This window comes from Thunnus maccoyii, chromosome 8, assembly GCF_910596095.1.
Source record: "Thunnus maccoyii chromosome 8, fThuMac1.1, whole genome shotgun sequence".
Classification (NCBI taxonomy): Eukaryota; Metazoa; Chordata; class Actinopteri; order Scombriformes; family Scombridae; genus Thunnus; species Thunnus maccoyii.
Window position 1 is genome coordinate 19,412,258 of NC_056540.1, and position 14,922 is coordinate 19,427,179.

General features: G+C 40.2%; 1 protein-coding gene across 5 annotated transcripts in view; it reads right to left on the reverse strand.

Moving 5' to 3' along the window:
* macrod1 (mono-ADP ribosylhydrolase 1) overlaps positions 1 to 14,922 on the reverse strand; it is a 128,126-nt gene that overhangs the window by 44,210 nt on the left and 68,994 nt on the right. For 4 of the 5 annotated variants that reach the window (XM_042418909.1, XM_042418911.1, XM_042418908.1 and 1 more), the window contains one exon: positions 1,778 to 1,894. The exons of the other annotated variant lie outside the window; for it this stretch is intronic. In XM_042418909.1, coding sequence (XP_042274843.1) covers positions 1,778 to 1,894 — 117 coding nt within the window. The remainder of the gene's footprint in view (positions 1 to 1,777; positions 1,895 to 14,922) is intronic. 5 annotated transcript variants of the gene reach the window in all.

The window sequence follows — 14,922 nt, forward strand, 5'->3', positions numbered from 1 at the left end:
ATCTGACGAGCACTTCGGATGAAGCATACTGACACCTTTACTTTGAATGGATTGTTGGTCAGATAAAATAAAGACACCCGGGGATGTAAGAAATCATGACAGGCATTTTCAATTCACTATTTTTTTTATATTGTATGGAGTAAACAGTAAATCTATTTATAGAAAAGTACTTTTTCCTTGAATTCACTATTGAAAGTAGAAGTTTCTGTAGATGCTGTTAGCTAACTCATCAGTTCTTCTACAGTAAATAAACCAAAACATTTCAAAATGTGAAAGCACTATTGTCAGTCAGTATTTTAGTCTGCTGTAAAGACTTTTAAAAATGGAGAAAAATATCTGTTACTGCATGAGTGATGACCTAAAGACTGCATTTTTAATTCTGTTTTGTTTCAGAGTTACATAATTGACTCAAAATTAAAATCCTAGTCATGAGTTTTGACCTTTCAGAAAAACAAAATGTGGTTGCAGCTGCTGAACTCTTCTTGTTAAAGTCGACATTGATGCTCCCCACAGTCACATGTTGTCCTTTGGACGTCAGGAATATTGGAGGAGATTTTTTTTTTTTTGAGCTGAAAAAACACCTAGAAAACCCTTTTCTGTCATGTTGAATCTTCAGTTTCGTCGCATTATACATGCTGCAATGGAGTGCCGCTAAATAATTGAGAGCCATTTACTTTGCTATAAATGGAAGGCGTAAGTGACATTATTACAATATGGACACCTAGATGATTTTCTGCTGGGTGTTGAGTTTGAGTCTTTATACCAAAAGACAGATGTCAGATTAAGTTCATTACATGATTTCTGTGAAGAAGAAATGGTTCCTGGTACATATTTGAACAGGACTTTATCATTAATCAGTAAATCTTTTTATTAATGGTGTAACGGAACGTAGTTGATCCATGATCTGTAACGGATCACCCCCCACGGTTCAGCACATATGTGAACCGCAGATTAATCGCCAAATTGAATGTCTCATTGTAGACAAAGTAAAAAAAACACTGCTGTAAATACAAGTCATGGACAGACACTGTTAACATGGATTTTGAAGTGCAACGACCAAACCAGCATCTAACAGGTCCAAAGTGACATTTTCAGTTATGTCAACATGCTGTTTAATGTGCTGCAGCTGAGTAGCTAATTAGCTATCTAGCTGCTAACTGATGTTAGTGGTGCACTTTTCCCCGATGAATGTTTGTTTGTTCAACAAGCTGAGCTGCAGGACAAGACGTGTGTTCATGTTTGTAAGTCATCATCAAGTTTTGATGATGATGACACAGGCTGTTGTGTCGTTCACTACCATGTTTAAAGGAAGAAGGTATCATGCCTCATATTGCACGTCAATTTAATAATTGAATATTGAATATTTTATATATTTAAACACTTTATTTAAACATTGGACATGAACAAAAGTTCCTTGCTTTAAGTGTTTTACAGAATAATGGAGAGCAAAGGTATATTTGTCTTTATATATATATTTTTTGTATTTATATTTTTTTTGTTTGTTTTGCTGATCAGAAAAATGATCTGATCTGTGACTGAAAACCGTGACACGATCCAAACCGTGAGTTTTGTGATCGGTTGCACCCCTAATTTTTACTCATAAAGCTGTTTGACCTTTATTCATCTTGGGGAAACTCCTCTGTGCAGCTTGCTCTTTTTGCATCACTGTCACACTTTCCCACACATTCACACCTGGAGGCCGTCCAGTACAACTGCAATGAGCGGCTTCTCTCGAGCGGCTGAAAGATACACAAACACTCGCACACTTTGTACTCACACTTCGCTGGGAGGCCGTAGCCGCAGGTGATCTTTGCCTCTCCGGTCTCACAGCCGTGGAGGGAGGCACACTCCTTTTTTAGCAAGGGACCTGCAGCGCGGTGGATCGCTCCGTCCACTGGAGAGGAGAGGACAGGAGATTCAGAGAGTTGGCCTACTTATGTGAATCCCCTACTTACAGGGAGTCTGAATGTTGTTTGAAGTCCAGCAGACACATTTACCGCTCTGTAGCAGGTGTCAAAGCTTAGTGCTGCAAGGACCTGGATAATGTCGGCATTAGTGGTGAACGGTTGAATTTCCTGTCTTCTGCAGGTCTAACTTTTCACCTCAAATCCTCCTTTTTTACTTTAATAAGTCAGAGCATCTGTCTCTCTGTGTGTCAGTCTTTTTAATGGATTTTAGGGCTACTGCCTTAGTTAATTACTCGATTAAATGTGTTATTAAGGACTCAGCTGACTTTGACTTTTTGGTCAATTAGTCTTTATTAATGACATTTTCATAAATCTACATAATACTCAGAACTGTGTATCTGTCTTTGATCCACACCACATCTAAAGACCATGACTGTGTTCATTTCCAGGAGGGCAATGATGCAGGAAAAGCAATTTTACAGCTGTGGCAATTACTGTTTCAGTCAGAATCCTTGCACCCCTTGCAGTTAGACTCATTTCCTCAAAGTTAATATTTAAACAATCTTAATCTCAACAGATTTATTATCACAATTCTCTGCATTATGGACCCTTTAAAGCAGCAATTCAAATTTAATCAAATCACGCTTGAAAACAATTTTTAATCCTACAATTGCTAAGGCAACAATAAAAAACAAATAAAAATACCTGTGATGAACAGTTCTACAAGGCCAGTATACTTTGTTTTTCCTTCTTCACAAAACATAATATTTTCACATACAGTATGTGATGTACATACATACAACTAATGTATGAAAGTTTATAATTTATCATGACAACTCGAAAAAGAATTGGACCAAGAACTGAAGAAAAACACCCACCTACTCTAGCTCAAAGCTAGCTCACAGCTAAATATCACAGGAAGGAGGGGAAAGGCGCACATTTTTTGACTCAAATACAATCTGTTTACTTTAAATTCTATGGATCAACATTTCAGTAAATGTGTAGAAGAAGGCAAAACATAGATTTACTATAAAAAGATTTTTTTAGTTATTAATGTGGGATTTCCCTCTCTTTTCTTTTACATTTCAACTAATCATCAGGTTAGTAAACCAATCAGTGTAGAAACAGACGTGCTACTTTGTGTTAAGCAGTGTTATAGGCAGATAGATTTGCTGTGATTTGTGGCTCATGGTCTGGGCGTATGGTGGTCAGCTACAGGGACAAAGTTACAGAACCGTTACACGCTAAAGACCATATATATTCAAATATTATTGCTCAGAATGCAGCCATGTCTCCAAGAAATGATGTTTCTATGCCTCGGATTTGAAACAACAAATACATTTTCTACTAAATATAATGCCAAGTCACAAAATGTATCTGATCGTGTCTGAAAATTGTTCACTGACCATGTATTTAATTTGTTTTCCCTTTAATATCAGCTCTTGCAATACAATAAACTTTTTTATGGTTATGTGTAGGCACTCACAGCACTTGGTTAAAGTTAGGGGAAGATTGTCCTCTTGGTTAAACACTGAAAAATTTATCATTTTCTAACCTTAACAAAAGTACTTTAACTGCCTAAACCTAACCTCAATTATTTGTGACAGATACTGCACCTGATTCAAGACTCTGCTTTTGTTTTTAAAGAATACTGGTGTATAATGTAGGAGCCTGGTGTAAACAATTAATAATTAACCCAGAATAAAACACATCTGTCAGGAATACGTTTGTCACAGCGCTGTGAGACTTGTCAGCACTTGGTGAAAATAGTTCTGTAACACCCATCCATATGTCACAGCTCAGCGTGTTGGCCTGTGGGTCTTATCTCTGACTGACTGTACACAGACCAGCTGTTACAGCGGTGTGTTTCGCCAAACTGAGTGGCTCCAGGCAGGTGTCTGCTGTTATCTGAACGTTATTGTGTTAAGTTGGCATATTGCATGCAGTGCTGAGCTGTAGTGTGCCGTGTCATGCTGTGCCACGATGAACTGGGCCGCACTGTGAGCTAAGCGCAAGTGTGAGGGTGTGAAAGGAGAGCTCTGAACATTGGCTACCTCCTCAGGGTGCACAGAAACAAGCTCAGATACCGTGCTCACGCTGTGTGTGTGTGTGTGTGTGTGTGTGTGTGTGTGTGTGTCTGTGTGTGCGGGAAATGTTGCTGGTGTGTGTATATCCTCGTCAAAGCAAAATGTGCAACTGTGCACAGATGTATTAATGTGTGTATCTGTGTGCATGTGGTGTGTGTGAAGAGTCCTTGAGGTGACACACGCGCTGCACGCACCAACTTTGAAGCAGCCCAGCTCTGAAATAGAGAACAAGTGTGATAAGATGGAGAGATGGAAAAGAGGAGGGAGGGAGGGGAATAAGGGAGAGCAGCAGATGTAAAAATAGTCTGGAGGGAGATAAGGAAACAGGCAAGAAACACAGAATCAAACGAAAAAGAAATGGAAATTGAACTGAAACGTAAACCAACAATATGTTTTCTGTTGTTTCATGCCTCATGTTTGACAGATATATAAATCTCTGCGTGTGCTTGTGGGTGTGTTTGTTTGTATAATGGTGCAAAATGCCTTTTCCCCTAGTCTTTATGAGTGGACTGAATTAGCCTTGAGCTACAGCAATGCTTTCTGACCTGACTGCTGCTCTGCTAAATGAGGCCCACACATATACAACCATATTGTAATGTATTGGTTACAAATGCAGCTGAAAAACATACACAATGAAACTTGCAGATACACAACAGCAGATATGTACATGCGCACATACAGCTAAACACCAAGATTAGCTGAGACATGTCCTTGCGTAGGAAAGCTGCTCGGAAGACAGTGACATTTAACCACTCATCTCTGCATGTTACTATAAACCTTAAAAACCTGCTTATGTTGTTTGTGCAGCTTGATGCATCCATCCGTTGGGATTCATGTTTCTCACTCTACTATAACTGTGTACCTAAAATCTTTGCGTAAGTAATTTTGGGCTAACCATCTAACCAAAATGATGTCTGCTTTTGTCGCCGCTGTGCCAACGCTTCATCGAGATACACTGAGACATTACTTCAGTGTCCCTTCATGTTGTTTCAAATTTCAGATTGGTGAACAACTCAGAAAAGCGGCCAACACATCTGCCCTTTTAGCTGCGCCACATTCCCTTTCATACGAATTGTGCTTTGTGCATTCAGCCGAAGAAGACTTTGATGTTGTCATGTTTAAGTTAGTCAGTTCCTCGCCAAATGGAGATGAGAAGAGAAGAGACAGAATAAACTAGCCTCTGATATTGTCTCTCTCTTCCTCTCTCTCTCTCTCAACCTGGTGAGCAGGTTTAATAAATATCCATACACCTATTCAGTCTCTGTTACTGCCACCTTTCTAATGTAGAGAGCTGTCCCTCCAACTACATTCACTGAAGACAGCCCGTGTTAGCTTTCTTTCAGACTGTGGTAACTTCTGACTCAGTGGGAGCCGGTGTAATGGCCCAGCATGAACACCACACGCTACTGAGTAGATTCAGACACTGTTCTGGCACTTCAATGCGGTCAGAAATATGAAATTCATGAGCAGGAGGGAGTGCAAATGAAAGATGCTTTTGAAGTAAAGCTCTACCAGCAGTACCTCTTCGGTGCCCGTCTACTGTATATGCAGGTGTATTAATGTTCAACGATAGCAGGAGACTGAAAGCATCAATATTAGCAATTACTTCCACAGAACAATCTGGTCATACTGCAAAGGGTGAAATGACTGAATTAAAATCAAATTTTCCTCATTAAATATTAAACTTTTTGGAACTCATAAAAAGACCAAATATAGTTGAGTTGCTCTGCATGAATTTCTGACATGTTCTACATGGCTCTCTGTACCACAGTTTTGTATTGTGGATAAAGATATCTTATTCTAGCCTCTTTATGGGTGTTTTTAGTCATGCTAACAGTGTGGCTTTAGGGATGATGTCAGTCTTTGTACAGACATTCATGGTTCCCAGACAATAAATCCTAAAGACTTTGGTGATCCCCTGATTTTTCCTCTAGCACCACCAGCAGGTTGACATTTTCGGCTTTTAGTGAAATTAATTGACAATTATTGGATGGATTGCCATGAAATTCGTCACAGATATCCATATTTCCCAGAGGATGAATCCGACCAACTTCAGTGATACCCTGTCTTCTCCTGTAGCGCCACCAGCAGGTCAAATTTTTCACTTATCTTATGAAATGTGTCAACATTTACAGTGCTAGATGGACTGGCACAAAACTTTGTACAGACATTCAAGGTTCCCAGACGATGTATCTGTGACTTCTCCTTGAGCACTGTCATCAAGTCAAAATTTAAATTTGTCCAATACTTTGATTTATGACTTAATACCTGCAAGACTAATGCCGACAGCCTCAGGCAGCGTTAAAACCGACATTGAAAGAAAAACAGCCTTCTCATTTATTTGAATGGGGGCAGTGCCCCCGCAGAAGGCTTGGCAAAAGGCTGTAGCAGTTGTCCGACAAAAAAGTTGAACCAGGCTGAACTTTTGCTTCAGTATATAATACAAAATAATCAGGCAATGTGTGTACTTTGTAACATGAATGCCATATTCGCCTGTTTATCTCACAATCGTTGCAACAAAAGATAAAATAGTTGTTGCCGTGATAACTTTCCAGAGTTGTAAAATCCTCTCAGTGAGTATTACAAACCTGTGCAGTGTTTTGGCGTCTGATAAGCCGTTAAATGCATTAATCTGTAGCTCCAACTCTACTTCCTGGATTGTATTTCATTGGTACCTGAAACAACATGCCCCCACCCCTGCAGCCTCTTGTGTTGTTTTTATGAAGGGCTGTTTTCAGGCTTAATGCAGCCTTAGCTGCACTTTGTGTTGAGTAGTTAGCAAATGTTAAAAACTGTAGACTCTTAAGCTGTGTCCAAAATCACTCACTGCTATCACATAGTGCACTTTATTTACTTTACAGTATTTGAGTCCCCATACTCTGAGTGTATAAATTTAGCCACCATACAGTATCCTAAAAAAATGTCCAAAGTCTTAATTTACTCACTAATTTTCTCACTACAGAGAAAACCATTGAATGTTCATTGTATTGGGAGTAGTGAATGAGTGAACAAGAGAGTGATTTCGGACACTGCCATTGTCTCATTTCTGTGATGTTCCACCAGAATAGGTGTTTGTCATGTGTGGACAGTGTCTCTGATGTGCTTTTCACTTGTATTTTTAATTAGTTTTTTAATGTGTATGCTTCTTTTTCTGTGCCCTCGTTGCAAATCAATTTCCCTTTGGAGATAATAAAGTCAAATTCATATTGGCTGAATGTACTGTACCATGTATCGGGTATTGATATATCCTTCATTTAGACAGTGGAGATAAGGGAAGCCCTAACCAAATTAGCATCACCACAGTGTCAAAGGATACATGTTGTCCATACTCCACTGACTCCGTCGCATGCAAATTGGGTAACTGAACTACTCAACAATCAGCCATAATTGGCTACACCTAATGCCACCAACAGACATCAACAGATTATAATGAATTAGTCATGAATTTAATTTATATTACTAGACACCAAAAAAAAATCTTTTAGGAAGTGTCAAACTTATTTCCATATTAAAAAACAGCATTCATTATTTAGCCTTCATTACCATACAAAATATCACATCACACAACGTTTTTTGCTACTGAAGCTTGGTCCTCTGGGGAATGAGAGATGGGACGGAGATATAAAAAAAAAAACAGAATGGAAAGATGGAGAGACACACACAGACAGAGAGGAGATGGGGAATTGAAGCGCACAGTTGGACAAAGAGAAATGGGTTCGGATGGAAAGGGATCAAGTGCAGGTGAAGAGAACGAGGGAGGCTAAAAACAAAAAGGGAAGAGATGAATGTTAAGCGGGTATTTTAAAGAGAGAAAGGATAAAAGGATGCAATGGATGGATGGATGCAGGGAGGGGGTAGAAATGAGTGTTTTGGCTTCTTTAGACCAGTGACCGGCCAGCTAAGCAGGCGGCAGACCAGTTTAGGTGTTATCGCGTCTCTCTCACAGGCTCTGTATTGACTGACTCTGGGGGAGAGAGGGAGGGAGGGAGCCAGAGAAGTAGTAGGACTGGGAAGTGATAATTGGCGATATGCTTACCTGGCGAGGAGCCTGCAACCCCCAGTAGGGCACACAAACACACAGACACACACACACCTGCCTGCGATGTTATACACCAGGACAAATGCCCAACACCCACCCTTACAAACACACACACGCACACACAGGTAGATTGACATTAGAGTAAAACCAATCCCGAGGTCTCTCCTATGGAATACTAATATGGCTGCCCTTGCCAGCTGACCTCTTATAGGCCAAACAGACTGTCCGTCAAACTAATGGGGCGGAACGCTGGCATATTGCTTTCCCACAATCCCTCAGCAGAGCCAGGACACTCATTTACTTCAGTCAGCTTGTTGCCAAGGCAACATTTAGGATGGGTCTGGTGGTGGATGCATGCACGCACATCCACACTGCCTCACATGCAGTTGTATATAGGCACTTGTATACACACAAACTTAAAACACGCACACACAAGCATGCAGCAACCTGTTAAATGCTACTAGTATGAACTTATCCACCACACACACACACACACACACACACACACACACACACACACACACACACACACACACACGAACATGGCTGTTGCTAACAGGCGAATTTATGTATGCAGCAGAGACACCGACAGCACAGTCTGTATGTGGAAGGTACACTAAGTGCTCTTTGCCTCTCATCTCATCTCCACGCCCCAAAACCAATCTTCTGCTCTCTCCCTTCATTCACAATACATGCTCTCTTGTTCATTTGTTCCGAAAGGCAAGCAGACAAGCCTATCCTCCGCCTGCATTTCTCTCCACATCCAGACAAAAAAGAAAGCGGAGAGGGCTGCAGACAACGAGGGACCCGAGCCGAGAGACTTCCAGCGCTGGGCATCAAACCCCTTCCCCGGTCTAGAGGATTGATTATAGATGTCAGAACACACAAACTCAGACTGGCTTTTTAGCTCTGCAAGAAAACCAGAGAGAGGGAATTTTGTCCTTTTCTTCCCCTCGCCAAATTAAAAAATGTAAGTGGATGAAATTTTAATTGGAATCGTGCTCATCTATTGTGCTGGGTCTGGCTGTCCTGAAACACCTAAACCAATCACAGGCAGGAACTAGTGTCTTCATGGCTGGTTCACATCCTGTGCACTCTGTCCCTACAGACCAAGAGCAGGCTCTCTGATACCAGCTGCCTGAGTGTGTGATGTGTGTCTGTTTGATCAGTAAGTTGTTATTATACAAGTGCAGCACATCATAGTGGAGGGTTTGAATAGCTGATTCCTTTTGCTGCGAGTATGAATTCAGATGTGTTTCTGTGACAGTGCTTAAAGGATATGTTCATCTTTTAAATATAATCTATCTTAACAGAATATACTGTACATGGTATATGTATGTGTCAAGAGATATTCATTGCTGTAATCATTGCTCTTGCCGAAGAGAAGATTAAGAGAAAACCAGGCAAAGCGCGTACCTGCCAAGGGCCCCTGAAAGCTCCAGCCTCAGGGCATTTTCAAACCTATAGCTGGTTTGCTCTGGTCTAAATCAGTGGATGAGTTGGTGAACTTTGTGCGTTCTCCCCTTGGTTTGGGCTCTTTTCACAGAGAAAAATCCAAGCAAACTTAAATGCATCCTTAAAAGCCGTGAGAATGTTCTCTTCTCTCATTAGTCAGATGTGTCTGGGACAGGAGCAAGAATAAACACAGGAAGATGGTCCTGAAGAAAGTCCTATCTGCCCAAATATCAAGAATGCAACACACATAAAGTGGGTGGAACAGAGGGTTGATGGGGATAAGAAGTTCATTTATGCCCCAGGGTCTGGCTTTATCCGGCCATACTCCTATCCACACTGGATGTGAGGGAATCCATTTGTTGCGCAACAATACCATATAAGACAAAATCCACACCAGGAAGTATCACTCCACCAAAGCTCAGCATGGAAACACTGTCTGAAGAAAACAGAAAGAGACAATTTTGTACTAAAGAGACTGTAACTTTGGAAGACACTCATTTGATTTGGCTAAACATTAGAAGCACAGAACAAGGACTGTCGATTATGTCTCCCTCATTTATAGTATGGACATTGTAGGAGGGGATTTCTTCACAGCCAGTATCGATTACAGCAACCAATAACTCTTTCAGTGTACATCAGTGTGCATACAAGCACGACATGTGAGTATTGGATTAAAACAGAAGATAAGATACAAAGACAAAAATCTCAACCTATCCTTTTATAGGTAGCCTTGACATTAGGGATGTGCATCTCCATCACTGAGGCCAATGCAATATGCATCTCAATGCAATGCAAATGATCCGATTACTTTACAGATACTTATGAAGCAACTACCAATGTGGCACAATCTGATTCACCTCTATTGCAATGCAGTGTGATTTGACACAATTTGATTCAACACAATGTGATTTGACACAATGTAAAAAAAAAAAAGATATTATGCAATTCAATATGATACAGAGAGTTTGATTTTATTTATTAAGGATACAGCAAATCATAAATGAACTAAAAAAGTGCCATTTTTACTTTACATATTTGTTTCTCTAGTACTGCAACTCAGTAAGTATCTCATTTATGCTTTTTCTCTCTGACCTCTAAAAAAAAAAAAACACTTGGACTGTTCATAAACAGGCTTTTTCATAGAAGTCCTTTGTAGTACAGTGTTCTCTGTCTCCAGTTTACATGCATATTCTCCGTGACCCAAACAATTACTGTCAAAATAGTTTAATAACAACAGTTAAGTGTGAAGAGCGTGAATTCCACACGGAACGTTTTGGCAGCGCACCACAGCTGTAGCATGCTTGAGAAACAGTTTAGAGAGGAGGAATCAATCTAAATATCAAATTGTTGGTCACAAATTATTGGTCAAATTTCTAAATAATAAAGGCACGGGGCCTCTACTAATAATTATATGTAAATAAATCAGAATTAACCAATGCAAAGATGTCATAAATGATGCATCGTGAGTTCATCACAAATTGTATCCAGTGCACATTGTTTTAATCAGGGCAATTGCATCATGAACATTTATGCTGGTGCACCGATGCGAATCAGTGAATCTTCCCATCCCTTCATAACATGTTTACATAAGAGGCTAAAATCCATTCAAACGCAAGTACAATAGGTGTGTATGTGTGAGGCAGGCTAGCTCATGTGAATGATTACAGTATGACGTTAAACTGATCTGTTTTTTATAACTCAACTGGACGACAAAGTGGAAAGAATGTCTGTTTACTTAAAACGTACAATGTTCGGCCAGTTTAGTGCAGCGAAAACAAGCAGCAAACACTGACATATTATATTATCACCTTTTAAGTTCATATGGTGCTTAGCACACATGGATTAACCTTTTAACATTCATTTGGATTCATGTTTGATGAACCTTAGTCCGATACTCACTCTCTTACTAGCTAATCCTAAGGGAAATGTCTGGTTCTTTAGCTGCTAAACACTAAAGTCACTAGACACTACGTCCACCAGCTAGCTACATCTTCATCTGTCTGTTCTATGTTGCTGGACATGTAGCGTACGGTGAGTTTTTCGAGTTTCTGTGCTAAAACAGCTGCCTGCTGTGGCTGGAAACAACGCTGAGCAGACTATTGTGTTTTAATTCATATCACAGGTGTTTTCAATCTTATAATCACTCATGAAGCCAGTTTAAAGGGAGAAAATTACTGCTGTTTTGTGCCACTGTGTACATCACATTGAACATGGAAAACAGAAGGAAAACTAGAGAGCGGTCTGAAGACATTAGAAAAAAGGTAATAGGCCAAGCATGGTCAACGTAAAGGTTACAAGACCATCTCCAAAGAGCTTAATGTTCCTGTGACCACTGCTGCCAATATTATTAAGAAGTTTAAGGAACTGTAGCCAACATCTCTGGACGTGGTCGCAAGAGGAAAATTGGCCCAAGATTGAACAGAAAGATTGCTTGAAGGGTCAAGAAAGAACCAAGGAAAACTTCAATACAGATCAAAGCTGATCTTCAAGTTCAAGGTTATAAAGTTTCAAGTTGCACCATCCGTAGAAGACCCAGGAAGACCCCACTTCTAAGAGGGATACAAAAAAGCCAAACTGGACTTTGCCAAAATGCATGTTGACAAGTCACAGTCCTTCTGGGAGAATGTGCTTTGGAAGATGAAACAAAATTAGAGCTTTTTGGTAAATCACACTAACCCTATATTTACGGAAGAAAAAATGAAGCCTTCAAAGAAAAGAGCACCACACCTACCATGATGTTTTACGGCTGTTGTGCTGCCTCTGAATCTGTGCAGAGCTCAATGAAATCAGAGGACTATCAAGGCATTTTGGAGTGAAACATACAGCCCAGTGTCAGAAAGCTGTGTCTTAGTCGCAGGTCATGGGTCTTCCAGCAGGATAATCACCCTAAACATACATCAAAAAGCACCCAAGAGTGGTTGAGAAGAAAACACCATTCTGAAGTGGCCTGCTATGAATCTTGATCTGAATTGAACATCTGTGGAAAGAGCTGAAACTTGCAGTTGGGAGACGGCACCCATCAAAAATGAGAGAACTGGAGCAGTTTGCTCAAGAAGAGTGGGTCAAACTACCAGTGGAGAAGTGTAGAAACCTTATTCAGAGTTACAGAAAGCGCTTGATTGCAGTTATTGCCTCCAAAGACTGTGCAACAAAATATTAAGTTAAAGGTACCAATATTTTTGGCCATGCCATTTTAATTTGTTTTATTGTCTTAAATAATATGAAAAGTTGTAAATCAGAAGCAAAGTTTCAGTTGTATTCAATGTGAAATAAAGAATGATGGATACCATATACTTCTGTCAGTATCGACTTAATACAGAGAAAATTTCGTTTTTTAGAAAAAAGGTGGAAGGATACCAATATTTTCTGCCACGTCTGTATTTACTGTGGTAATGTGGAAATGTGGTATATATGTTCAGCCTCTCATCCCTATAGACTGCTTATGTTTTACTGAGGGTTGATGGCATTTCTGTGCAGACCACAAACCTGTGGAAAAACACTTCAATGCAGCACACTTCCCAAAGGTACATACTGACATATGGTGACCTAGAAGAAGAACCAAATACAAACTTCAAAAGTGTCAGTCCTGTCTCTAGTAATTTTAATGGCATTCATTCAATACAAACACACATAATTTATATATATTATATATATATATATATATATATATATATATATATATATATGTATACATACATCATGGTAACTCATCATCATCTGGGCTTTCTTTTTCTATTTGGAAAATCAATCAAACCAGTGAAACGTTGAAATAGCAGATAAGCTCTGAAATAAATGAGCAACTGCAGGCAGTGGACATAAAAAAGGTTAATTTCCTGCCCTTGAGTTTGTTGGTGATGCGCTGCCTGAGCTCAGCACTCCTCTAGATTGAAGTGCAAAAACAATGTCGGCAGGTGTGCGTTTGATCTAACTGAATGACATTTACCCAGGTACCCTTGAGACTGAGTAGTAAAGCACTGTAAAGACCTTTTGTTGCCTCACCTCTGATGAAAAAAAGAACAACTCACTAAAGCTGAATGAATGAATGCTTGGTTACTCAGTGCAGACTGTGATCTCAGCGAATGGAGATGTATACCAAATGAGTTTTGTGTTTTTTCCCCCATTCAGCTCTGCTCATGCATCTGTCAATCCCCGGTGACTGCCTCCCAAACACTATTGGACCTTCATTGCTCGTCTTTCTTGTCTTCTCGCTCTAACCATCATCTCCCTCCCATCTCTCTTGTTTGTTCCATTCTTCCCTCTATCTCTACGCTTACCTCGCTCTCTAATTAACACCTACTGTAGGCTCTATCTGCCTTAGCAAACCCCCAAGGACAGAGCTGGAAAGAGAGACAGAGAGAGAGAGAAATAAATACAATAAGGAAGGGAAGAGAGAAATCAACTGAGCAAGAGAGAAATTGGCAGTGGGTGACACAGAAGCAGATAAAAAGACAGATGCAGATTGTGGATGATATGTGGTCTCCTCAAGCCAGTCGGGGGAATTTTTTAAAATTAAAACAGATGTTGTGGTTAAATTTAAAACCATTTAAATGTTGAAATACCTAAACCAGAGTGAAAAACATGAACATTCATACACACATACGGACTGATGCATACACACACACACACACACTCATGGCCCCTCTAGAAACCATCTGTCTCTGTAGAGCCATCAGAGACTTGAGACTTCAGGACAACATCAAACAACGCTGTGGATCTCGAGGTGCTGGGCTGCATGTATGTGCATATGTGTGTGAAGCCACGGGACACAAGAGCGTGCGGTTCATTTTTATGGTTTGAGGCTCAGCTGGTATATATCAGTAAGGGTGGTGTGTTTACGTGTGCGTATATGAGGACTTATGGCTTCAACAGAGCACTTCAGGAGAGCTAATGCACTTTTCGAAGCAGGCAAATGCACTGCTATGATTGGATATGCTGTACAAATGCACTGCTATGAATGGATATGCCGTACAAATGCACATGCACACATACAGTGCATAAGAACATAGGTGTGCCACTAGATATGTCACCATGGAGACTGGAAAGCAAAAAAACACACATACAAATTGGAAGGTTAAAAATGGCAGTGCAACTGAGATGGTCTGAAAGGCTAAAGCTGTTTGCCCAAATGAAGAAAAAGCCACAGGCAAACGCACCAGCGCCCAAATTTGCAAGCATTAACAAACACACACACGCACAGAGTGGAGTGTGTGTACATGTTTTAGTTAATGCGGCAGCCGCATTAGTAGTACAGATTTATTACAAGTATCGATTAACCATGGACGTCCAACATCACGCGCATGCAGCAAAGCACTGAGTCAACAATACGCTGAAAAATGACTGTTTATATCCACAGCACTCCACACCCATAAATTATCAGCTATCGACTTCACACCTGCACGCACACGCACAAAAAAACAGACACACAGGCAGACAG